The 26,138-nt window shown below is 36.9% G+C and overlaps 2 protein-coding genes across 3 annotated transcripts in view; one reads left to right on the top strand and one right to left on the bottom strand.

The window, feature by feature from the left end:
* Positions 1-22,288, top strand: part of ZDHHC17 (zinc finger, DHHC-type containing 17) — a 56,929-nt gene extending 34,641 nt beyond the window's left edge. Inside the window, exons 10-16 of the mRNA XM_010003063.1 lie at positions 4,913-5,037; positions 8,333-8,395; positions 9,633-9,726; positions 13,506-13,589; positions 13,948-14,105; positions 17,190-17,284; positions 19,148-22,288. Coding sequence (XP_010001365.1) covers positions 4,913-5,037; positions 8,333-8,395; positions 9,633-9,726; positions 13,506-13,589; positions 13,948-14,105; positions 17,190-17,284; positions 19,148-19,286 — 758 coding nt within the window. The 3' untranslated portion in view covers positions 19,287-22,288. The remainder of the gene's footprint in view (positions 1-4,912; positions 5,038-8,332; positions 8,396-9,632; positions 9,727-13,505; positions 13,590-13,947; positions 14,106-17,189; positions 17,285-19,147) is intronic.
* Positions 22,289-24,405: 2,117 nt separating this feature from the next.
* CSRP2 (cysteine and glycine-rich protein 2) overlaps positions 24,406-26,138 on the bottom strand; it is a 5,160-nt gene continuing 3,427 nt past the window's right edge. The window contains exons 3-5 of one of the 2 annotated variants that reach the window (XM_010003061.1): positions 25,771-25,903; positions 25,010-25,103; positions 24,406-24,732 (exon numbers count right to left, since the gene is read on the bottom strand). In XM_010003061.1, the coding sequence (XP_010001363.1) occupies positions 24,656-24,732; positions 25,010-25,103; positions 25,771-25,903 (304 nt within the window). In that variant the 3' untranslated portion in view covers positions 24,406-24,655. The remainder of the gene's footprint in view (positions 24,733-25,009; positions 25,104-25,770; positions 25,904-26,138) is intronic. The other variant, XM_010003062.1, reaches the window with a different exon arrangement.

Here is a 26,138-nt window from a genome sequence, read left to right as displayed (position 1 = left end):
CATTAGCGTTTATAGGTAGAACCTTATATTTTGTCCTGTAAAAGTTTAGGGAACAAGTATCAAGTTCATATCTCAGTTGTTCACCGAGTCTTTTTGCTTCCAGCTGAACAAATAGTGTCTGTTATGTCAGAAGGTTTTTATAGTGCTCTGTTTTTCTAAGATGTCAGGGCTTGCTGTAACCCAAAATATTATCATTTTTTTAATTTTTTTTTTGTTCTACTACTTCTATTTGTTGCAACTGGGAGTGTGCAGTTTTCATTAATTAAGCTTTTTTGGTATAGCATACTACTTGCAGTGTTGAGATAACAAGATGATATAAGCCAATTTATAATTTAAAAAATAATTTATAATTGACTAATACTGTGTTGTTTTATTTAAAATACACTTCATGTGTTGATGGATTTTAGGGGAAAGAAAATAAACACTGCACACTTTTTCAATTAGGGATCATTTAAAAAACTGTACAAGAGAATTAATTATTTTCATGCTTTCACAAAACTATTGCAATAGCACAGTGTTTTAAAAACACTAACAAGCCAATTGGTGCAGTTATGCAGTTATAAACAGACAAACCAACCTACCAGAAAACCATACTACAAAAAATTGCCTAAGGAAAACAGCAAAGTGCCTTTTATGCAGAAAGGAAGAAGCCAGTAGACATGTTCCTAGATGAACCAAAGACCCAAAAAATCGAAACCCCAGGCCCAGGTATCCAGAATTTATGTTCCTAGGTCTAAATGTTTTTTTATAAATAAAAATAAATTTAAAAAAATAAGTTCTGGGGTGGAAGAATTGGCAGCGAATGATTTTTCTTTGCAAGCTAAGGGTTTTCTTTTTAATTAGCTAGAGGATGGAGGTGGAGAGCTTTTGCAGAGCTTCAGTTGATTAAAAATGGATTTTGTCTAATAAATGCCTCATCAAACGAGGCTTCTTATGTAGCTATCTGCTGTTATCTACCTGGACTCTTGGATCCTGATGTATAGCTGTTATGAATTGGCAGATTCATTAGCATGTATTGATCTCTGACAGCTTACACTGCAGAATTTTCTGTTTAGGAGAAAAGGACTTTATTACTGGATTTGTGGTCAGTGGAAGGGAGCATCTTGGTGTATAACATGCATTTTGGCTTGATTTCAGAATCTTACATGACGTGTAGCTGGCATAGCAGTAAGCTACCTAGTGTTTGAGCCCTTTTAAATGAGCTTGAGTTCAGGCTGAGAAATTAGCTCAGCATGCATTTTCCTCACTCATGGAGGGTTTTAATTTTCTTTTTAATAAGGTGGTCTATTTGATTTTAGCTGGTTTCCTGGAATAGTTTTCATCCTGTTGCACTTGTTCTAATAATGAAAGGGTATTGATTAGGACTAAAAGTAGCAAATGTTTCATAGATGCTTCTGCTTTGTCTCTCACAATGAATACTGAGGAAACCTCATAGAAGACAGCAAATTGGTGACAGGGAAGCAGGTGAATGCCTGCTGTATAGTGCATTTTGCAGCCCTTAATGATAGAGTAAATTGTATTTCCTTGTATAGTTATAAACAAGGATGTTAGGACAAAATGAGGCAGTCTGGAGAAACAATTCCCTACTTTGTAGCTAATGCAAACCCTACCAGGGTTTCTTGCAAATGGAGAGTTTTGAGAGATGATACAAGTTGCTACAAGTCTTTGGAAGTAAACTTCAGAGGGGAGGTCACCATGATTTAGATACTTCGGTAGCTGGGTTAGTTGTTTCAGCTCTCTTCGTAGCCAGTGGAGAAAAACAGGCACTTGCACTGCACTGCGTCTCTGACTTAATTTAAATTGTCTTGATACTGAATATAGAATGGACGTGGCTTTTTGCTTGCTGTTGTTGTATGAAGGCATACTGGGTGATTTAAGGTAGGAGAGATGAATCTCACAGTTGAGTCATTTTTCTACATCAGATGCCTGAAATGTTCTGGAGCAGGCAATTTTAACTTCATCTATCAAAGTCTGGTTGATTTTCATCCCTTCTGCCCAGTTTTCCTTAAACTTCGGAGAAGTGGGTTTTTTTTAAATACACTGCTGAAAAATATTGCTAGCTTTGTCTTTCTCAGTTCTCTTTTTTAGTCAGTAAAAAAACAATTCCAAAGCTTGAAGGTTATAAAAACCCTTTTAATGGATAAAAAATAAATTGTTTTTCCCCTATCTTCTTTAACAGTCTAGACATGATGTATAGCAATTAGGAATGGGTCATACAATTTTTTAATTTTTTTTTCAATTTTACCTTTATTGTTTGCAACAGATGTCTGATTAAAGTATTTTTAATGAAAAAACAGTTTTAACTATTGTGGCAAAATCCCTGTGATACTTCTATTAGCTTGTTCTGGACAAGAGGTAATTCTAGAAGAAAAAAAGGAAGAAATTAAACTGTATAAATATTGAAGCAAGAGCTTTTAGTCTGTAATGTATCAAATAGAACGGTGAGTGTTTAGATTATAGTATAGCTGATGGTTTCCCCCCCCCCCATTATGAACTTGCTGAAAACAGCTTGTTACATGAAAGATTAATTATCCTTCAGTGAGTTAATAGTAACAATCTACTATATAAAGTACATGATTGAAATTTTAACATAAATTGCCAGAATTTTTAACTAGACATTCACAGCCAATTCCTCCCCCCAATAGAAGGAAAACAAAAGCTATTTGGAATATCTGTGAAATGAATGAGATTTCCTTAGAATTTCAGAAGTCAAAAATATGCCCTACATGTATTTTTCATGTTTCGGTGTTCTTTCACATCACAGGAGCAGTGTATAAAAGGGGAAGAGTGTATAACTGGGGGAAGAGTGGCCTGGCAGAGAGGGACCTGGGAGTACTGGTTAACAACTGGTGGAACATGAGCCAGCAGTGTGCCCAGGTGGCCTGGAAGGCCAATGGCATCCTGGCTTGAATCAGGAATTGTGTGGCCATCAGAAGTAGGGATGTAATTCTCCCCCTGTCCACAGCACTGGGGAGGCCTCACCTCGAGTACTGTGTACAGTTCTGGGCCCCTCACTTCAAGAAGAATATTGAGGTGCTGGAGCAGGTCCAGAGGAGAGCAACAAGGCTGGTGAAAGGACTAGAGGGAAAGTCTTACAGGGATAGGCTGAGGGAGCTGGGGTTGTTTAACCTGGAGAAGAGGAGACTCAGGGGGGACCTTCTCACTCTCTTCAACTACCTGAAGGGAGGTTGTAGTCAGGTGGGGGCTGGGCTCTTTTTCCAAGCAACTAGCAACAAGACAAGAAGGCATGGCCTCAGGCTGCTCCAGGGGAGGTTTAGGTTGGATATTAGGAAGTACTTCCTCATGGAGAAGGTGATTAGACATTGGAATGGACTTCCCAGGGAAGTGGTGGAGGCACCGTCCCTGGATGTGTTCAAGGAAAGGCTGGATGTGGCACTTAGTGCCATGGTTGGTCTGATGTGGTGGTGTTAGGTCATAGGCTGGACCTGATGATCTTAAAGGTCTTTTTCAGCCTTGGTGATTCTGTGATAGATTTAGGATACATAAAGTTACTCTGTAGAAATTCTGAATTTTTTTTCTTTTGATGTTTGCTTTTATCTGTACTATGTAGATTTATCAGTGGTTTATGTAATTTTTTTCTTAATACTGCATTTTTTCTAAAAACAGTCAAACAAAGTAGAATATACTTGTACATATGCAGTAAAATATTTTAGCATCTATTCTAACTTCAAATTCCAATTTTTTCAAAGCATGCAAATTTTTTGTTGTTGTCTTCAAAGAATTATATGCCAATTTAGTACAGATTGCCATGCAGTGCTTTTTTTGAAGTCTTACATGCAGGCTTTTGTAATGCAAGCACATAATATATTAAAACTTTAATTACAGTAGGAGTTCTAATGACTACTGAGGTAAAGAGAAATATTAATGTAAGTTACTCAATATAGTGTAATTTGGGTGGGCAGTGATTTGTGCCTAAGTAGTAACTGTACTTTTATCCTGGGTGATGCTGTAGAGGCTTCCCCCACCACAGCTTTGGCAAATACAGCCTCTCCTTGCATTTCTGACTGACAGCTGACAGGTATCTTGGGTCAGATTGGTCAGTTCTTTTGTAGCTCTATCAGAATAAATAACTTTCCACCTTAAGAGGAAATGGCCTTGTCTGAAGTATTTGGTTTTTCAACATAATTGGTAAGAAATGTTTTAATTCAGTGAAAAAATGTCAAGTGTTGTAAGACTAGACATGTTACACGGCAAGTCGTTCAACACAGGAAATATATTTTAAAACTAATGGTTATTTTCTGTCTTTTTATGGTAATTTATTTTATAAATTATTCCAGAGAATACTTAATCCTGTGTTTTTATAAATATTAGATGTATGAGTGTGTTAAAAATAGCTTCCGTTGGCATAAAATACGGGTATTGCCTTATAATAGGACCAGATTTCTTGGAGATAAGAAGTGTTGAGATGTGATTGCCATGCACCAGTGATCATTGCAGCACAATTCCTTCTATGGCTGGAAATGGTCCTTTCTGTGATCTAAAGGGAATTTCAAGCCACTGAAAACATAGTCAAATGACTGTCATATTAACAGAGGTCTGAAATATTTGTTATGAAAACAGGAAATACTTCTAAGGATATAAATTTAATGGAATTTAATTTATTTAAAAGGGAAAATAATTTCAAAAATTGAACTATCATTATTCATTCTTTAGAAGGGTAAGTACTTCAGAAATGCCTCATGTAGAGCACCATATTTAAAAATAAGGTTTTGTGTTTGAGCAATAGAAAATACTGAATACCAAGCTGGTTCTTAGAGCAGTGTTGGATTTTGTAAATTCAGAAGACAGTGACTCAAGGGCATTCGCTAAAATGAAATGTATTTAAATTTTATTTAAGAATTATCAGTGGGTGCTTTCAAGAGGAAATTTTAGATTCCTTGACTTCAAATACATCTCAATTTTTTCTTTATACATCTTCCATTTCTTGCTAATAGTGTTGCACTTTTCTACAATTTTGGAAAATCCTGGAAATCTGATCCAGGCATCATCAAAGCCACGGAAGAGCAAAAGAAAAAGGTAAAGTCTTGAGATATGTTAAAATTGTTCATCAGCAGTCTTCCACCAGCTAGAATGTACTGCTGTTGAGTAAACGAAATGTCAGTAAGTTGTTGTGTAACAAAATACCTAAAATGTCAAAAAATCTTGTCTTCCAGTTTTCTTTTTTACAGTCAGAATATATGTTTGAGTCTCACTGGTCCAAAGGTGCATTTAGGTTGTTTTGAGTAACAAAATAAATTGCAACTTAAATTATCAAGATAAAAAGTCTAAAAAGTGTTTTGAGTGAAATTGAAAAGGTGAAGTTTCAGAGTTTTACCTTACTGAAATAAATAACCCATGATGGGAAAAGTGTTAGTTACTTTAATACAATTAAAATTTTCCAGATTTTTAAGCACCTCTGATTTTCCTTACCTTTGTGTCTAAAAGTATTTGACAAATATTTTGAGGCTAAAAGAACCAGAACCCCTGGCCATCTGGGATGAGTTCTTGTTTTGGTATAAATATTAGAGAAAATATGGATGATCTAATTATGTCTTTCTTAGACTTCACAACACTATTATTAGCATTTCTAATTTCTTTTAATTAAAGTGCATTGTTCTCAGCAGCCAAACCGAGCATCATATATACCAAAATTACACAAGCAGCAGAATAATTTTGTTTCATTTTGATTAAGTTTCCTAGAAGCTCGCATCCCACCAAAAGTGAGTGTTGAGCTTCTATTCTACTTCATGGTTGTTTGTAAAAGTACCTGTGTGGATTGATATCAGATCATTTGGAATTACAGCCTTATAGAGGGCTGAAAATAGATGGTTGGGAAAGCTTATGATAGGCTTCTACTGAGTTATGTTAGTCAATGTGCAGATTTCCTGTCCAAATTCCCTTTCTATTTTTGCCAAAGTGAATTCCAGGTGAAACTCTCTTCCTTCAACTGAACTAAGTTAACGAGAAGAGTCAGCAACTGTTCTTTGGTTTGGATTTAGCAAATTGCACAAATACGCAATTTATTTTAATCTACTTGCTTAAGTGGTTAAGTGTAGTTACAAAAGCCCTGCTGAACTGGATAAGAATTGTGAAATGGAACTTCTTCAGTCAGATACATATATCTGTGGATATTTTGCATTTCTTACGTTGCAGCTAAACAAATTGAGAAGTGATCTATAATCAGAGACATAAACAACCACAAGGCATGTGTCTTACCTTTATGCAGTGTATTGTTTTCTTGTGTTTCCATAATTTGTCTCCAAACGTTTTATGTTCAGTTAACATTTAGCATTGGAATAAGCAACCAAAAAATTATTTTAATTCCAGATGACAGAGTTAAGTAGGTTTGGAAATGTGTACTAAGCAACAATTTTGGATGTTTATTCTCCTGATATGTCATGTCCTTTCTCCTGTGTTACAAAAAAACCCAAGTCACTCTTAAAATAAGTAAATAAATAAATTCCAAGTTTTCACAATCAAATATGAATAGTTCAAAACTGCAGAAAACAGCCCATGGTTTACAAAGGACAAAAATGTAGCTCTAACTTGACTGCTCCTGGTTCTCTCTATGCTGTAAACTCTAATGAGAGTTGTGTTTAAAGGGGTTTTATCTGCTCTTGTTTGGTTCTGTTCTCCTGATGTTTGGGGTCTTGATTGTGGACAATACTGAACTCCACTGTTGAACATTATACCATATACATTCCTTGGTGCATTCTTTCATTAGTCTGTAGTGTAGTGTGTACTCCCACTGAAATCTGAGGAACTGGTTTATGAAATTGTCCAAAATTTATCGTATGAAATTGTCCGTGGTATCAAAAGCCACATCAGCAGCTTTGAAATCACAGTAGATATGTCTTGGTGGTTTGGTTTTTTTTTTGCTTTCTGTTCATCTGGTTTATTTACAAAAGTTACCCTCTTAAATTTCAAGTCCTGTAGTGGGAAATGTTAGAGCAGTGAGGGATGGCAGAGGGGAGTGAGAAAGGGTTATGGAGCACTAAAGCTGGCAAGCTGCAGGAGGGACATGGAAGGGCTTGTGAATGGCAGTGGTTGGTTGAAGAAAGGATCTGAAGTGTTGTAGTGGTGGAGGCAAGAATACTGGGCCAACAGCAAACGGAAATACAGCAAGCGAGGATAAAACAGTCCAACTTTTAGAGCTTAGTTAAGAAGTGTTATAAAAACTTCAAAGATTGTAACTCTTTTACCTGAAATCAGCAGGGAAAACATTAAGACACGGATTTGCCACCAGACTGTTGTCTGTAGTTCTTACTGCTTGGTTTGAGGAAGAATTTCCAGCTAAGTGTAGTATTTTGAAAGGAAATTCCTGTGGCTTCTGTTGAGATAGCCACACTAGCGGTCATCATGTAATTAGGGAAGTTCTGTTTATGTTGCTTTGATGAGAAAGTAGTTGTAAGGACTGTTCTGTTGCTTCTGGAGTTAGAAACTACATTGATGCGTAAGATATTCATGATTTGAAAGGCAGCAGCAGATTAATCTATTTGCTACGAGGCTGAGCAAATTCCTTTTAGGAAGGCTATTCTGGCAAAAGGTGTTTTCAGGATATTTTCCTTATGTTGTAAATGTCATTTAAATCTCACGTGTCATGGTTTCAGTTGCTGAATTTTAAAACTTGCTGGAAACCATTCAATGGAATAGTAGGTTCTTCCTGTTCCAACACCGAAGTGGATGCTGAAGTAGTGTACAAAATAAAAAAATACATTGTTTAGTGTGAAAGTACAGGCATGCTTTAACTGATACCTACTCCTGTGTATCACTTGACCCCTGAGTATAGCATTATCTGTAGGAGGAGGTTTGGTTTGCATTGCTTATTTTCTTTCTTGAAGCTTCAACATCTGAGGAAAGAGGTGAATAAAGATGTAAAGGTTTTGATGGGGTATGTCTGGAAAGAAAGTCTGGTTTTTAGACTGGCTGATCCTGCTAGCTAGTTTTATTTGTGTTCTTGTTTAGAAATTCAGTTGCATTCATTTTAACAGGTTTCACAATGGTTTAGTCAAACGTGATAATCACTGTGAGGATGTATCAAAATTAATAGAAGCTTGCTTTTTCTCTAATTAAGCCTAAATAGACTAGAAATAAATATTAGCTAGAATTAAATTAAAAATAAATGTGCATAGTGCTTTAACAAAATAGATGTTTCAGTTGCAAAATCAGTTTCAGCTGCATTTAAAATTGTCCCTGTGTCTAGAAAGTACCTGAAATGAACAGAGTTCACAACCTGGATCTGAGAAGCAGCTGTATTACAGTGGTTGTCAACATTTGTTTAGATGCTAAATTCTAATTTCTTCTTTCTTTTTCCTTTCTTTCTTTTCTGCAGACAATAGTAGAACTTGCAGAGTCGGGAAGTCTGGACCTCAGTATATTCTGCAGTACCTGCTTGGTAGTGTATTTTTTATGAATTGCAGCACTGATTTTTCTTCTTCTCCTGCTAGGCAAAAACTAGATTTTCCCATATTGAACACATTTTTTGCCTTAATAATGCAGTTTCAAGGGAAGGATTTGTTTAAATCCTTAATTTAAGCAGTGTTTTCAATAAATAATACACAAAAAATGGTACACAAAAACCTTACAACAAAAAGAGGGGGGGGGGGAGGGGCGGGGAGGAAATCGCTGCAGCTGTAACTTGCTAGTGTCAAAATCCAAGTATCCAATATATCTACCAAGATGGGTGGTTATACACCTGACAAGTTCTGAAAATCACAGGTGACATTCCACCACCTCTAACTCACAGTAAATTAAATGGTGCTTCTAGTAATAGGTTTTTTTTCCCCAAAATTAGGTATATTTCTCAATTTGACAGTAACTGGGGGGGGAAGAATCCTAATTATTGTAAAGCTTGCTGAATTGTGAGCAAATGCTTTTATTGGACTAGTTAGTATTTTTTTCACCACAGAAGATTTAAGAGGAAATAACTGCTTATTAGTAACCCTAGTAAATGTAATGTGTTTATTTTTCTAGAAAGTTAACTAGTGAATGAAAAATTATGAAGTTTATCAGTGTTAGGCTATAATGCTCTGACCGATGTAGATGATAAATGATTTTAATATTCCCAAAATTGAATCTGAAAAAATATGTACAGATACCTTAAAAATTATGTTTGGAAATGAATACATATCTCAAGCCACTTAATATCACTTCTTTTATTGCCTTTTTTTTTTTTTTAATATTGGGAGTAATTAAGCATTCTGAGTTCCACTAAGTTCTATTTATTAAGTTGTGTTCCTGTCTTTAGAAATTAAGCTGAAACACTTTAGTTATGTAGCTCAGCTATGAATCATACTGACTGAATTGTGGAACTCAATGTAATTATGTACTTTGGTTGTTAAAAAGCTGAAATGAATCTGGTTGCTATACAAAGCTCAATAGCTGGAGGGGATGGGAGAACTTTGAATGGAAAAAAATTGAAATCCTAGAATCCAAATACATAGATGTTTGTGTTACATGGTATGCAGATTGAGCACAATAGCTAAGATTGCTTTTAAAAAATAGCATCAAGTTTGAAGTTCTCTTAAGAGGTTGACGATAAAAAAATCAAATTGAATTTGAACTGAGGGGTTTCTCTATTAAATGTGTGGGAGCTTTTGCTATTCTAAACCAATGTTTAATAACCATTGCAGATACGGAAGCCAGTGAGGTCCAAACACTGCGGTGTATGCAACCGATGTATAGCAAAGTTTGATCACCACTGCCCATGGGTGGGTAACTGTGTAGGTGAGTAATTTGCTAAAATGTGATAGTCACATAATAGGTAAGGGAAAAGCTGAAATCAACCCTGCTTGTTGTGCAGGGTTTTGTCTCTTCTCCTTTCATGGTGAAAGTGACTTGGCTTCTGCCAAAGTCTGAGAAAATTGTTGAGGACGTTCAATAGGAGGAAAAGCATTTTCTAACTGAACTTCTTTTTTTTCTGCATTTTGTTTTCTGCATTATTCTCATTGATATGGTCTACTATATACCCATCCTCAAAATGGTTTTGTGTCTGTTTGCTACCTATATATTTTTATTAACATAAACTCTACTAATTGAAAGGTGCAAAGTGTGTGGTTTTTACTGTCCACAGAAAAGATTTGTGCTGATTTTACAGCTGACTGCTATCCATTATATAAGATAAAAATTTTCATCTTTGCTGACAATTTTCTAATTTAATGGTAAAGTATACATATTCAGAAATGTAATGATCATAGCAGTTAGATACAGAATTACTTTCTATTATTCTGTTCTCTTTCTGACTCCCAGGTAGTAATTTATTCTCCCCAGTGATGTTGAAAGGATCAGATACAGAACACGAATCGTCTCTTAACTGCTACTATTCCCCATATTATTTTTTGAGAAACTGATTTGAAAGCAGTTATTACATAGAGAACACTGAAAACTTCACAATTAGGAAATTAATTAGGACCCGATTTCATTGACAACTGGCAGCGAACAAATGCTTTATTGTAGTCCTTCCAAATATATATAATAAGGATAATCACTGTAGTTTGGTCTCATGATCAAGAATAGAAGAGTCAATGCTGACATTTTAATTGTGATAGAGCATCACTGAAGTCTCATTGAGATGGGATTCTACTTTACATTTCCTGCTGTTTTTTCAGTTTCTTTTGATTTGTATTTTAGATGTTTTACAATGAAGAACTAAGGCCCTTTTACTTGAAAAAGGCGAGGGGGCTTAGGCTTAGGTTTTGGAGAGTATTAGTGACAGTTTGTATTGCAGCAGTTCTGAGGAGTGCTTGTCAGTGGGATAGAAAGATCCAGTATTTTCATCAGTTATTCATAAAGCATAAAAACCAGCCAAGTGAGGAAAAAACCCCTTAGTTTGTGTGTATTAAGGGTGTATGGGAGTAATATGATTCAGTCAGATGGAGGAAACATTTCTTTAAAAAACTACAGTGATGGAAAGAAGAATCTTCCTACTAGTGCTCTTGAACAGATTGGGATAACTGGAGGTTAAAGTAAACACTAGGAAATTTGAAAGTACGCTGGGAAATAAGTATTAGACATCACACTGTGGGAACAGCCCTGAAGTGGAGGGAGTGATGGTCTAAATGACCCTATATGGCTTTTCTGTCTCCCTCAGTTTGTTATGTGCGGACTCTGAGCATAGGATTACAAAACAGAACCCATTCTTAAAACAGCATTCATGGTATGTTTGCCAAAAAGGGAAACATGACTCACGCCTTCTGGAAAGGTGGAATTTGGAAATGTTTTATGTAGTCTTACTTCAAATGTGTTAGAAGGATAAGAATTTACTAAAGATAGGACTGAGAAATACTGTGTGTTAAGACACTCTTAAATAAGTCCTTTGGGGATAAAACTTTCCACATAAAGAGTTTGAGGGAGAATATTTTTATCACTCTGAAGAGGTTGACAAAAAGTGCAGACTGTTTGAAAAATAAATTGGCAATTAGGGCGAATAATTTTCATTATACCAACAAAATTTTAGTCAAAATTACAATGAGCAAGTCTCTACAGGCAATTATACCTATCTTTGTAATGGAGTATGAAAATGGCCTTACGTTTTGTACAGTTGGTTGGTTTAAAATTAAAAATAATGCATTTAATTAAACTTGCAATTACATTTCAAACACAAACTACAGACTTGCAGCAGAAATTCAGTTTTCAAGTAATAGCATGAAAGGAGCTAGAGCCAGATTTTAAACTGTCATGTCATGTGGGTTATGCTGATGTTGTTCTGAGTTACTGCTCTGATTGCTGTGAGTCAAAAGGTAGGTCTTGTTTCTGTGAGAGATTTTATGGTTGAGAATAATGGTAACTTTTCCTCCTCAATAAGGATTCTTCTCCAAGGGGCTAAAATCAGGAAACTAAAGAAATTTAAAAAACTGTCTAAATCATGCAACATAACTCCATTAGTGAAAAATCAGTTATCTGTGTTAATATTTATGTGTGATACAAGTACAAGCATTTAAAAGAAATTAGCCACAATTCTTACAGCATTGTTTTAACTGAGGCGGTTAATTGAATGGGATCCTGCCACTCTGGGGTGAAACAGTAGAGAATAGTGCTGTATTTTGCCCAGTCTTATTTCATATACAGAAGAAAGACAGTTTCTCCACTTCCTTTTTCCAAAGTCTTTTTTTTTTCAACTGACCAAGATTGTACCTGTCTCATTTATAGTTTTAAGTACTTCATGTGTGATTTTACCAAAGACAGGTGGAGTTCCTGTTAAGCAGGATTTCGTTCAGTATCTCTGAGGATGCTGCTGAAAGGAGCATCTCATCAGATGCCTCTCATGAACCCCTAGGTCATCATTTAACTTTTGAGTTTTTTTAATTTGTCTGTTATGAAACTTAACAGAAACTTAGTATGCAAATGAAAATGGTACCTTAGGGACATTCCCAACACTATTTCTCACATGCTCTTAAGTGACTGAAGGCAATGTTACAACATATTTTATGTCTGAAAGAACTGGTTTGAGTTTCAAGGAAATGTGTTTAGTCTAGCTTGTGTTGTATGTGTACTTTTCCTCATCTCTTATTTATATAGTGTCTCAGTTCACTTGCTAAAAGCACTTGATTATTTTCTGCCTCCAGAGGATGCTCTTATTTTAGAAGGCAAAACACTTGACATAATGAAGAAGTCAGTGGCGTGCTGGTAGATGATGACAGCCAAATCTCTTGTAGTCCATTATCATCTCTGTGGGTTTAGTTAACAGCCTAGAGCTGTTGGGAGGTTGCAACACTGGCCATATTTTAGAAACAGAAGGCTAAGTACTTCAGAATTATGATATACTTGCTTAAAAGACATCTTTTAAACTCAGTGTTAAAAATAGATCAGTCTTTTATTAAATTAATTTTCTTGCATCTAAATTCTGTCCTAAGCAGAATGACTTTTACCACATTCATTATGTCAGCCAGGTTCTTAGACTTTGTCTGTTCAGTTAAATTGTATTTGTTTTAGAAGTTCTATTAGATTTTATTTTTATAAATTATTTATTTTAGCTAGCTTCATTAAGCAGATTTAAACCTAAGTAGTGAGTTATCTTACTATAAAGGGAGATTCTGTATTTAGTCATATTTCTGTTTCTTTTAAGAGACTGAACTCTGCAGTCTAATGATTTTTTTAAATAGAATTCTAAAAATATTTATTGGTGTGTAATTCCTGGCTGTTCAGAACTCTGTAACAGCTGTCACCAACATTGCTCAAAATACTGTCTATCAATAATAATATTAACTCATGAAAGAGGTAATAAATTTAATGCTTTTTTGTGGATTGCAGCTGTAATGTGACAGAAATTGAAGAAAAGAAAACATTGCTTTGTTGTCTCAGAAGTAAAAAAAAAATAAAATCATAAATAAACCAGCTAATTGCCCTGTCTAGAAGTTATATTTGCTTAATACTGGAGAGTACTGATCCTATGTATGTTAATAAGCAGTTCTTCTAAGCAAGCAATAGCAATTAAACTTTCTGATGTAATTTTGTCTTTCTTCTGAAACTGTAGTAAATTGATCCTTGTTCTCCTTGTGCAACTTTAGGAGCAGGGAACCATCGCTATTTTATGGGATACCTTTTCTTCCTCCTTTTTATGATCTGCTGGATGATTTATGGATGTATCTCTTGTGAGTAAAAGTGTTTTTTTGACTTTTTAATTGCTTGTAAATACTTTGTTTATCTATTTTTTGATATTTTTATTCTGAAATTTATCTGCTTGTTAATAACAGACTATATTGGATATGTTAAGTTAGATAATGATATTTTTCTTGCCCTGGATTTTTTTTTTTCTCATCACAGACAAGTATGTGCATATGTCATATATTCAAGGACTTGGGAAAGGAAGAGAAAACAAGTAAAGCTCTTCTGGCACATTTTCATTTCCTTATTTAATATAATAAATTATAACATGGCCATTATGTTCATGTACAATAAGTGTTATCTTAAATCTCCTGTGGGGTTTCTGACACTTTGTTTTTTCTCTAGACTGGGGTTTCCACTGTGAGACAAGTTATGCAAAGGATGGATTTTGGACCTATATCACACAGATTGCTACCTGTTCTCCATGGATGTTTTGGATGTTTCTAAACAGTGTTTTTCACTTTATGTGGGTGGCTGTGTTACTCATGTGTCAGATGTATCAGGTATGGAAGAGTACTTAATTTGTAATGCTGAGTCTTGGGAGTGACATAAGAATATAATATAGTTCTGTAATTTAAATGTTAATGTTCATTATGCAAGGCCAAGTATTCAGTCTTTCAGCCACGCTGGAGGAGGCAGACATCTGTTGTCTCTGGGTGTTAGACATCATTCACTTATCATGCACTAGTGTCTTGTTTTTGCAAAAGGTTAAAATACCTACTTCCCACTTTCCGTTCTTAGAATGACAGAAAAGGCAACACAAAGCAGAGAAAGGCATTGAACATTAATAGAGGATAAGATCTGTGCATCAAACGTGGAATAATGCAGGATGTCATTAGCAGAAAGGGGATTCAATAATTTCTTGCACTGCTTCAGTGAGACTTGCAATCACGTTACTGTACTGTAATCTGACCAAACCCAAGTTTTTCTTTATACTTCTTAAGGAAAGACAAATCATACTGAAAACCACTCAGCATGACTTGAAAGTCTTTCAATATGGCTTGTCATTGACGAGCAGTGAGACTTAACAATCCAATCTATACAGAGATCCTGAAAATAAAAATCATCCTCTAAGTCAAAGGTAAAACTGCTGAGGAAATCCAAGTTTTATCCTCCGTTTTCTACAGTTTTAATCACAACATACATTGATTTCAAAATCTTGTGTTAGTGAGAACCGTTCTGTCTTTTAGAGGTCTTTCCTGCCCAAGACAAATAAGTAGAGGAAATACATGTATTTCAAAGCAGTCTCATCAACTACACCTCTGTGGTGGGATAAGCATGGAACTTTCCAGAGAACCTTCTGTGATACTTACATTATGATCCATTAAGTTCCCCCACTGAGAATTCCTGTTGGTGCAATCTGTGTACAGACGAATCTTTGTATTATGCCACTTGGAAAAATACATGTCTTGGCATTTTGTATCAGTAGTGTAAGTAAGCAAAATAATTAAATCATTTGACTTCACTAATACCGGATAAATGAAAACTGAACACACAGTCATAATACTAAATTTCATAAAAGTTTTACTGAAAAAAAACCCCAATGAACAAAACACTTAGGATTGTTCTTGATGAATCTCTTTGGAGTTTGCCATAACCATAAAATTGATAGATATTATTTAATTTGCTTCTTTAGTTTTGCAGCTGCACAGGCTCTTCTCTTACAACCTTCCCCCCCAGCTCCTTTCATCGTAAAGTTTTAACTTGTCCTTGCTATTCAACTGGCCAAGGTTATTGCCAGATCCCTTCTTACAGTCTTAAAAAAATAATTTAAAACCTTTACTTCCTACTTCAAAAGTTGGCCATTGAGAGCCCATTTGTTTACATAGACATAAAGCTTCACTGTGTTTTATGGAGGCAAAGAAACTTATTGAGATATTAAATGCATCAAATGAGGCTAAGCCAGCCCAGTCTTTACTTTCTCAATATTCTTTCTTTTGTAACATGCAGCAGAGTTAACTTTTTATATTTCACCAGGAATTAAATGTTTATCTTCCTGTAGTATAAGGCTGCTAAGGGAGTTCTCAATTCTTTTTTCCAATTACATCACATTACAATAAATTACAATTTTACATAAGATACTCTTTTAGGCTAATGTAGTTGGAAGGCTGTTTGAGAAAATCATAGTATTTGGGCCAAATGATTCTTTAAAAAGAAAAAAAAAAGTCACAAGCAACAAAACCAAAAGAACCCACCTTCTTTCTGTTCATCTTTTTGTCTTGTGGACAGAAAAGCTACGTTACTTCAACAGATTTATTAGTGGGGAAAAATATATTACTGGAGCTATAACCAGGGTGATAAGAGTGGTTCAAATGCTGTGTAAATTAACTCCTGAATCTATTGTTTACAGTACACTTTAACTGACAGTATAGTGAAGGCATGTCTTTATTTTAAAATAAGAAGTCAGAGTTTATTCAGTGGTCATTATTTATTTCTGATCACTTTCAAAATGAAACCTTTAATGCAATCTGGTACAGCTGTTGTATGGTGTTTCATGTTGAAACCTAGTAATTTCCCCAGACAAAAATTCCTTCTTCGAAAAAAGGAGTATAAAACAGTAAGTTTGCTCCTCCTTTTTTACTCCAGGATTCTGTACTGAGACCAGTTCTGTTTAATATCTTTATCAGTGATCTGGATGAGAGGATCAAGTGCACACTTAGTAAGTTTGCAGATGACACCAAGCTGGGTGGGAGTGTTGATCTGCCTGAGGGTAGAAAGGCTCTGAAGAGGGACCTGGACAGGCTGGATTGATGGGTCGAGATCAATTGCATGAGAAGAACAACCCCATGCAACACTACAGGCTTGGGGAAGATTGGCTGGAAAACTGCCCTGAGGAAAAGCATCTGGAGGTGCTGGTTCATAGCTGGCTGAACATAAACCAACAATGTGCCCAGGTGGCCAAGAAGGCCAACGGCACCCTGGCTTGTATCAGGAATAGCATGGTCAGCAGGAGTAGGGAAGTGATTGTTCCCCTGGATTTGACACTGGTGAGACCTCACCCTTAAATAATGTGTTCATTTCTGGACCCTTCACTATAAGAGGAACATTGAGGTGCTGGAGCATGTCCAGAGAAGGGCAGTGAAGCTGGTGAAGGATCTAGAGCACAGTCTTCTTATGAGGTGCAGCTGAGGGAGCTGGGTTTGTTTGGTCTGGAGAAAAAAAGGCTGGGGGGAGACCTCGTTGCTATCTACAACTACCTGAAAAAAGGTTGAAGTGAGGTCAGTGTTGGTCTATTCTCTCAAGTAACAAGCAATAGAACAAGAGGAAATGGCCTCAAGTTGCAGCGGGGGAGGGTTAGATTGGATGTTAGGAAAAATTTCTTCACCAAAATTGTTGTCAGGCACTGGAACAGGCTGCCCAGGGAAGTGGAGTCACCCTCCCTGGAGGTGTTTAACAGACTGTGGCACTTAGGGACGTGGTTTAGTGGTGGACTTGGCAGCGTGCTAGATTAAGCATTGGGCTTGATGATCGAAAAGGCCATTTCCAACCAAGACGATTCTGTGATTCCTTTTTCAGTCTGGCTTCTGCAGGGCTTTTTTGCATGTTTTTACATGAGCTAAACTGCTTGCTCTTTTTCCTGTATTCAGATATCTTGCTTAGGTATCACTACAAATGAAAGAATGAATGCAAGAAGATACAAGCACTTTAAAGTTACAACCACATCTATTGAAAGCCCATTCAAGTAAGTTTTGAAGTGTAAAAATATTTCTTATTTATGTAGCCTTGTATATGTTTGAGTTGTGCAGCTTATTGAAAAAGAACATAGCTCAATACTTTTAAAGTATTTTCGCAACTTAGAATGGTGAAAGTATCACCTGTTGTTACAGTAACATGTTCTGTGTAGTCAAAGGAAGTGATAGATGCTTTGTAGTGACTCTGGACAGGGTTGCATAAACATAGAAAATGCTAGTTTCCAGCAGTGGTCACATTTTGCCATAGATTTAGGGGGAAATAAATACCCTTTTTATAAATCAGATGCCCGAACCAGAGGTGGTTGCTTATTGCATGATGTTGGTGTTGACCTGATCTTCACTTCCACACCAGGCACTTTGTCCTGATTGATACTTAATGTACTGTTGAATTTGCTCTGTGCAGTAGCTCCTCTTGCTCTCTTTATTGTGAGAAAAGAGGGCAGCACTTCATTTTTTTTTATTCCTGCTCTGGAGGGAGAGGATGAGCAAAGCTATTTGTAAGGGAGGGAGCAGAATGTCCCAGGAACTGAAGTGGGTTTTGAATGGGTGAGACATGGGCTTTTGGCTATCAGTATGTAAAAGGTAGGTTGGGATTCTGGTTTCTGTAGTGATGAGAGTGAGAGAGGAGCTTGGGGATGATACAGTACTGGGATGGGAATATGGTGGCATGGAACAGCTTATGGATCCAAAGCAGGAAATAAGTAAAGGTATGAAGCTGGAATATTGCTGGGTTGAGGGCATGTTACAAAAGGAGCAATGAAAGTACAGAAGTTCATCACATCCTGCTGCATATGCTGTGTCTCCAGTAGGAGCTGCTGCTCTCTTAGGCGGTACCCTGGGGAACAGGAGATGGAGGTTCTCGTTGCAGTTGGATTTTTGTGTTACAAGAGAAGTTTGTGTGGTCTTTTAATATCCTTCCATACAGAACTTCTACTGAGAAGCAGACAGGCATTTCTGTATGGTCACAGTCTTCCTGCAGATTAGTTTCACAAAAATGTATTTTGCCTGAAGAGTTAGGGCCTTGCACAGGAAAGGAAAATGCTGATTTTCACCCCCCCCAAAATGTCATATTCAAATCACGTTAATTGAAATAGCTGCCGTTATAAAAATTACTGCTGAAAATAACACCAGATGTCTAAAATAACTGGCTTGGCATCACCTGTCAGGTGAAGCATTGACGTCAAGTAGTTGTTGTCATCTTAGACCTATTCTTGCATATATTGTAACACAGAAAACTGTGATCTATTCAGCCCATGTGTAATTGAGTTAAAAAATCCCAACATGTTGGAAATGAGATGTAGGTATCTTAAATATTTAAGAATGAATTGATTCAGCAGCAGAAAGCACTTGAATGGTTCATATAATTCAGATTATGCTTTCTTAATTTTGTGTCGTCTAGGGACTTAATTGATCTTAGACCTGCAGCTGACGAACCAGTATGTATGACAGAAATTAATAGAAATGGAAATTATTCGAGGAACACATTCACTTTGTACTGTTTTGTCTTGCACCCATCTGCACAATGCAACTTTCCTCTTAGAAAGGGATCTGAATTACCATGCTGTGCTACATGGTGTCATGCTGCCAATAACAAGTTCCATTTCTCCATAAGTTTTGGTAGATAGTCGGAGAAAGTTAGTGTCTTGGTTGTATCCAAGGATCAAACATTCACCATTCTGGTGACTACTGCTTATTTCAGAACTTGCTCATCAGCAAGCACAAAGATAATTCTTAGCTGAATTGCTTTTCTACTTAAAGAGTGAAGAATCAAATTTGTAGGTAGACAAAAACTTTTGTGCTTCGTTAGATGAGCCATGACATTGTTTGCTAACGTGGTTTTGTTTTGTTTTTAGCCATGGATGTATAAGGAACATTATAGACTTCTTTGAATTCAGATGCTGTGGTCTTTTTCGGCCTGTTATCGTGGACTGGACAAGGCAGTATACAATAGAATATGACCAGACTTCAGGATCAGGCTACCAGCTGGTGTAGCACCACCTTCATCCTGTGAGCATACCATATCTGAGTGGTGCCTGAAAAATGTTCTCTCTCTCTCGAATCCGCATCCCTTGAAGAGTAGCATGCTATGTGTAGGGCTGGTGATGAATCTTAAGGTACCTTCTCTTCATCAGAATTTTATTAACAAAAGTAAAAATGGACAGAATAAACTGCCAAACCTGATAAGGAAGAGGAGGAAGATCAAAAGGGATTTTAACAGTTCTTAACGTGAGAATTATTCGTGACAGCATATTCACAGTATTTGTTGTTGGGTTTTTTATTTAAGGTCTTTCACAATGGAGCATGAGGTTATTGAAGTATTGACATAGGTAGTTACATTGTGCTGAGCAGAAAAAACTATTTCCCAATAATTCCACTGAAACAAGAATCCAGAATCTAAAACTTAATTTCATGAGGCAGAGTTCACTGATTGCTATGTTGTAGTTCCTATAAGGTGATTTTTTAAATACAAATTTTCTGTAGTATTGTGTACATTGAAAAATGTGCTTTTCAATACTGTTATAAACATCATGTGGTGGGAATCCCCTGAAGTGTTAAGTTACAGCAGAAGGGCACGTCAGCTAATGTTGAGAAAAAAACCCCATTGCCCACATATTTTGATGATTGTTTTTGCCACCAGTTAGTGGTACAACTACATACTTGTAATAACCCTGTTCTGAGATGATATAGTCTAAAATAAACAATTGTGCAGATAAGGACAGCTCTTCTGTCAAAGTTAAAGCCCTGCTTAAATGCATGATACACCTGTAAAATTAGATTAAAGTATATAATATTCAGGAAAAAAAGTGGAAACAATTAATTATTTTTGAAGTAATTGTATAAGTAACTTACAGACTAGCAATGTTTCAATTTTAGGTTCAATCACACAGTACAGTGTAGTGTCATTGAAGATGTGTTGGAAGAGAAGTTGCATGGGGAAACCACAGATGTTAAAGCAAAATCTTGGTTGTAAAAAAACAAGATAGTTTTAAATTGAATGCAACTACAGAGGAAGAACTCAGAGTTGTCTGAAGTGCTTATTATTTTTGGATGTAAAAGAATGGAAACCAAACTTTGAAAAAAACCCCTTAAAATTCCCCATATCAGCATGCACACACAGAAAATGTAACAGTGTTCTGAAGAAGATGGTGTATTGGCATGTGGGAATCACCCTTAATTTCTTTTTTTAAGTTCTCATGCTACAGGTATGTTTGGAAGGTAAGGAATGATCTGAAATGGCATTCCAAAGGGGCTTTTCTTGAATGTGATGCACTGATTTTTGTTATGGTGTTTTCATATACTCGTAGTGAGTTGTTCACTGCTTCCTTAACTATTGTTTACAGAGAGACTGAGAATCAGGTTAGTTCTCTTCTAAGTGCTGTAGCAACCCAGTGGTTCAAGAAACCTGTGAGGGGAGTTTGAGGAGGGACCTGAAAGCAGATGTCTGAGACCAGTGTAAAGAATGTGTATCTGTATATAAATAATTTATCAAACAGTTTTCTCTCTGTGAGTGTGTGTTTAGTGTATTTAAAGCTGCTCATTTTCATTTTATTCAACCAAAAAAAGTGTAGGAAGATATCTAATGAGCTTCTAGTGATGTTCAATATTGCTGTTAATAGGCATTTATGCCCTGCAAATTCACTGCATGTTTGATGCTTGGCAAAATTAGCGTTTTCTGTAATATGCAGATTACAGGTAATAAAGCAATCTAGTGGTATTCCCGGCCCTTGCCTTAGTAAGAGGAGCAGTGAAACTGTAAATAGTTGATGTTCAGTATTTGCAAGTAAACATTTTTTCTGTAGTTGTTCATTGATCTCAAGACACACACTTAATTTGCAAGTACCAGATATCAGGATTTACAGAAGTGCAGCATTGGAGTACTTGGATGTTTTAATACTGGAAAAAACAACATAGTCTTGGACACAGTTTTGGTGGGAGAGGTTTGGGTGTAGAGGTGGCAAGAAGCTTTTGGTATTTTTTTCAGACAAAATTTGTATTCCTAATGAAGACACGTTCTATTTCAGTGAAAGAGTTGACATCGTTTTTTCATCTTTTTTTCTAATCAGAAAAAAGCATGAAGATTTTACAATCTTGTTTTAATGACCAGTAATGTTCTGCATATTTGTTCATTTTTTTCTTTTCACGTTTCTGCTGCGATTCAGTTGACTTGAAGAACTTCAATCCACTACATTAAATATTGCCTAGCACCAGGGGAGCAGTTCAGTATGTGATACAAATTCAGGTTTTAGTTGCCCAGTAACATTAACTGCCATGAATTGTGTCATGCAGTCCATGTCAAAAATATTTGCAAAAAAAGAGGTGATCACTGGTAGTATGTAGTGAGTTCTGCACCGTTCACTTGTTAGTAGCTCTCTGGTGACAGTTTTGTTGAGACCTGCAGAATTTGAGCAATGGTAGGTAGTTGTGAAAATTAACTTGCATATATGGATTTGGGATGTATGAAGTTTCCAGTGTAAAATGTAACTTGTCTTGAGCAACACTAAATGGTTGGATGTGAAATCATAAAATCAAGCAGGGGGGAGCCAACTATGCAGCATTTTTCTGTCAAGTTACCAAACTTACAATTCACTTGTTGAACCAAAACTGCATTGCTTCTGAAACTTAACAAAGCTGATCCAAACCAACAGTAGATCAGACCAACTTAATCTGACATAGGTAGAATAAATGGGAATTTTGTCTTGGCCCTAAACATGTGCTGTTTCTTTGCAGGTTTCTGTATTCTTTGATGTCCACCAGATTTTTTTTTTTTTTTTCAATTAATGTGTAAAACAGGCGTCACTACATTTTAAGCTACGGATTTTTTTGTATTCTTTATTTATAACTGTGCCAAGTATTATTTTAATACTGTCGAGATCTTGATGTATTACATTGTGAACAAAAAAATCTGTAAAATGTTTAAAAAATTAGCTCTCCTTACATAAATTAAATCTGTTAAATTTTGTAAGTTATTAATCAAATAAATATTGACTCTTAGATCCAGTGTTTGTCTTGACTCGGGATGTGATTTCAGTGTTGTTTCTGTCCAGTTTCAGAAGCCATACCATGAGAAAGCAGCTGCCATCTTGTTTCTTATTTCAGTAAAGTCTTTCTGGAAAGATTTATGGGTGTCTTAAAGACAGTGTTTACCTTGTTCTCTGCTGGTGTGAAATCCTGTAAATTACTACAGTGGGTTTTGGTAAATTACACCTTTGTACTACCAATTAGAGTTCCCATTCACTAATTAGATACTGCTTTCTTTAGAGCAAAGCATGCTAGCAGCAAGTTAAAGTTTATTATGGGAGAATTCCTTCTGGGGAACATTTCAGATGGTAAAATGTCCATATTTAAATATATTTGAGGTATTCTAAGGGTAAACAAGACATCCACATAGGGCTACTAGGTATCACCAAGACGTGTGCTTCTAGGTGGCATTTGCAGGAGACAGAATACCTTGATTTTTCTGGTCCATGCTAAAGGTTAAATCCTGAGTAGAAGAAAAGTAACAATCCAAGTTGGAACTTAAAACAGGGTACTTATAACTAGTAATATGTATTAAAGTATGAGGCTAAGACTTAAGAACACACCTAACAGGGAGGAAAAACTGTTTTAGTGTTTTCTGTTGGGTGTGGGTTCAATATTGACACTGATGGAGGATTGTTGTTGCTGTTTTTCCCGTCCCCAAGCAAAGGTTCTGGTGAGGACTCTGCTGACCACCCTTTGACTTGCTTGGTAGAGAGGAGGGAAAGTATTTTGTCTTCTGAGAGAGATACTCCGTGCAGATCTCCATCAGAGATTTGCAGTGTTCCATCAGAGCAGTTGTTGCTCTTGGGAGGTATTGGGTGCACTCCTGATGACTTGCAAGCTGGTTCCTCAGATTGTTTTATTTGGGAAGAAGCCTGCCCTCTGCACCCTTATTATGGCTTGATTAGAGTTCACTCCCTCATAGCTCCCATGAGCTGCCTTTAATTAAATCAGCTCTTTTTGCTAGGAAAACAGTGTTTACTTGTGAATGCTTGCATTTCGGTTTTATCCACCTGGGGCTAGTGGATGGAGATGAGTAAAAATTGTTATCTACTAATTCCAGGTTTACGTTATTTGCAGTTATCTTTTAAACTGAGTGCTGTATCTTATAGACTTAGGCTTGGAGAGCATGTGATCATAGCACTATGTACTACTTAAGAGCTGCAGTTCAGGTAGTCAAAGTACTTTTGAGAACCAGTGTCTCCTGGAATTAGGCCTCCAAACTGAGTCTAACTCAAAGTATTACTCCAGCCTGGGCTGAGCAGTTACTCACCACTGCTTCACTGAAGCTGAAAAGACAACATGTAACCAAGTGAAAGCACTTCAGTGTAGGGTACTCATTTCTCTTGACAAGTATATTGGCTGTGTGGTTACAAGTTTTCCTTTTTGCTTAATTTATTTGTTTTTCTGTTGTTAAATAGGTTCTTGGGAAGTAGAGTGTGTGGCACTGTAAGTCACAGCTGTAAATCCCTCCAGGAAATGAAGGGAAAGCCCTTAATTAGTAGTATAATTAACTTCCCATCACTCCTATAGTTCATTTTTCTAGGAGCTGAAAGCTCTTTTTGTTACAGATAAATGAACAATGTCTAGATGTCCATTTTTGTCAGCATTAATCACACCTGCCAACTGCCAATGCAAATCCACTAAAGTAGCTACAGCAACCAATGGGGAGTGGTTTCACCTGCTTAGTAGTATGTCAAGAGCATTATTTTTGTTTCTATTTATTGAACAATGCTGTTCAGCATTTTATAATGCCTTGCCCAAGAAGAGGATGCACTTCCGTTGGGAAACAAGGCTAAGGAAAGGAGGTATTATAACTGTTTTCACATCCTCAGCTGCCAGGGCCTGGATACCACTTCTGTTAGAGCTGTCCTTGCTCAGGTTGGAAGAGTCAGAGGGGATTAGTATGAGTAGCAGGTCCAAAGGTTTCTGCCCAGGTTCCCTGGGCTGTGTTGTTGCTTGCTGTCTCCCTCTGACCCCAAATGTGTGCTGCTTTTGCCTTCATCATGTCTCCGCCCCTGCAGACTCAAAGTACCCCAACACTCCTCTTAAGTATCTTTTTATTGCTGACAAAGCATGTAACACACTTGGGTTTAGGATATATCAACAAGCAAAGCTTTATTGAATCGATACTCAGTATTAAAAAGTGTCAGAGTGTGATACACAAAGCAAGAGAAAAGCAGTGCTTTTTTTTTTAAAAAAAGAAAATAAATCGTTTGCTGAATGTATGGCCCAAGCACTACAGTAACTAGTATCTGTTTCACAGTAGTTAGTAACATTTAGGTAACTCTCTTCTTTCTTGTAGCAGGGTCTCAGCAGAGCTGTACAGGGTTTCAAGCTGTTCACTGGGCGTGAACTAGGGCACCTGCTCCCTGGCCATACCCAAATCCCTTGGGGCCAAAGTTCTTCGCGTAACAACCTGCAAGAAAAAAATGTGGAGTAGCTGAGGCTTTGGGCTTGTCAATTATATCACCAGAACACCTCAATCCAAAGCAATGCTTAAAAACATGTTGATAAGCTGTGTGACTGCCATGACTGAACTCGGCAGCTACAGCTGTTGGGTCAGCATAGCTCCCAACCTACTTCATGAAAGCAATTCCTACATCGGTTCCACAGCTGGATGTCTGTGATACCAAACCACTGTGTGGATCAGTTTCCATAAAAGCACCATAAACAAATTATCTTTCTTTCCTTACCTTTACAATAGATTTCTCCCTCTTTTTCAGTTAGGGTTGTAGATTCTAAGCTTTTTCCACACTTGGCGCATCGGAAGCAGTTTTTGTGCCATGGCTAGGGGAAAAAAACAACAGAGCAAGACAGGTTAGATATACAGGATGCCTGAGTTTGTAAAAAATGCATTAACTGGAGAAGCCTGTATCAGTATTGCTTGTAGATGACTGGTGCAATAAAAACCAGTTCAAGTGCATGAGACTGTCTGCATTTCTGCAAGTGGCCCAAAGCCCCAAATTCCACACAGCATTCTGCTCAGGGCAGCATTTTGAAAGGTTTGGGCTTGCTCTAATCAATTCAGAGCAGAACTCTGGCTCTCTATAGCGAGTCAGACAGCTGGCAGACTGACACACAGTTTTACATGGTATTTTCAGAGAATATCCCCTGCCTGCTGAAATATTCAACCTTCACCCTAAGCTGCACACCACAAGACTGTTCTCTCTTTTGGGGCAAAAGCACTCCTCTAGTCTACTTCAAGCCTCTGGCAGAAGATCACGTGGAAGCTTCACCTCAGAAATACAAAGGGAGCCCTCGTCACCCTGCACTTGAAGTGCTTTCTGTTTAATAAAGTTGAAGACCAGATTGATTTGACCATTTCCAATGTTGAAAAATACAATTTTAGGGTAACTCTGCCACACAGTTGGTTCCCTACTGGAACCCACATAACGTATCTTGCACATTATAAGGTCCAGGTAGCAGGTACAGAAGGGCACAGGCAGTTCCTTACCTTTCCAGCTCCTATTACTTTCTCTGCTGCATAAACAGAATCACCACACCTGGAGCATTTCTCTGCCCCACCGAACTTCTGAGCAAACTTTGAAGTGTTTGGACTTGTTGTGGGCCGGTGAGGAGAGGGTGTGCTGAAAGAAAGGGGACATTCGTTGTCTTTACTCTTCTACTAAATGACCTCTTGCTCTTCTTTACAACAGTAACAGAGCTGTATCTAACACACAGTACAGAATACAGTACTTTTGCAAAACTGGAGAGGTGAGTTCCCAACAAAGTTATCTAATTACATTTGGTGGGGGGGGGGGGAAAAAACAAATTAAAAAAAAAAAAAAAAAAAAAAAAAAAAGGCCATGTTTCAAAGGAAAA

This window comes from Chaetura pelagica, unplaced genomic scaffold, assembly GCF_000747805.2.
Source record: "Chaetura pelagica isolate M959 unplaced genomic scaffold, ChaPel_1.0 scaffold288, whole genome shotgun sequence".
Lineage (NCBI taxonomy): Eukaryota > Metazoa > Chordata > Aves > Apodiformes > Apodidae > Chaetura > Chaetura pelagica.
The sequence above is the reverse complement of the archived record's forward strand: the minus strand, read 5'-3'. Positions and strand labels throughout refer to the sequence as shown.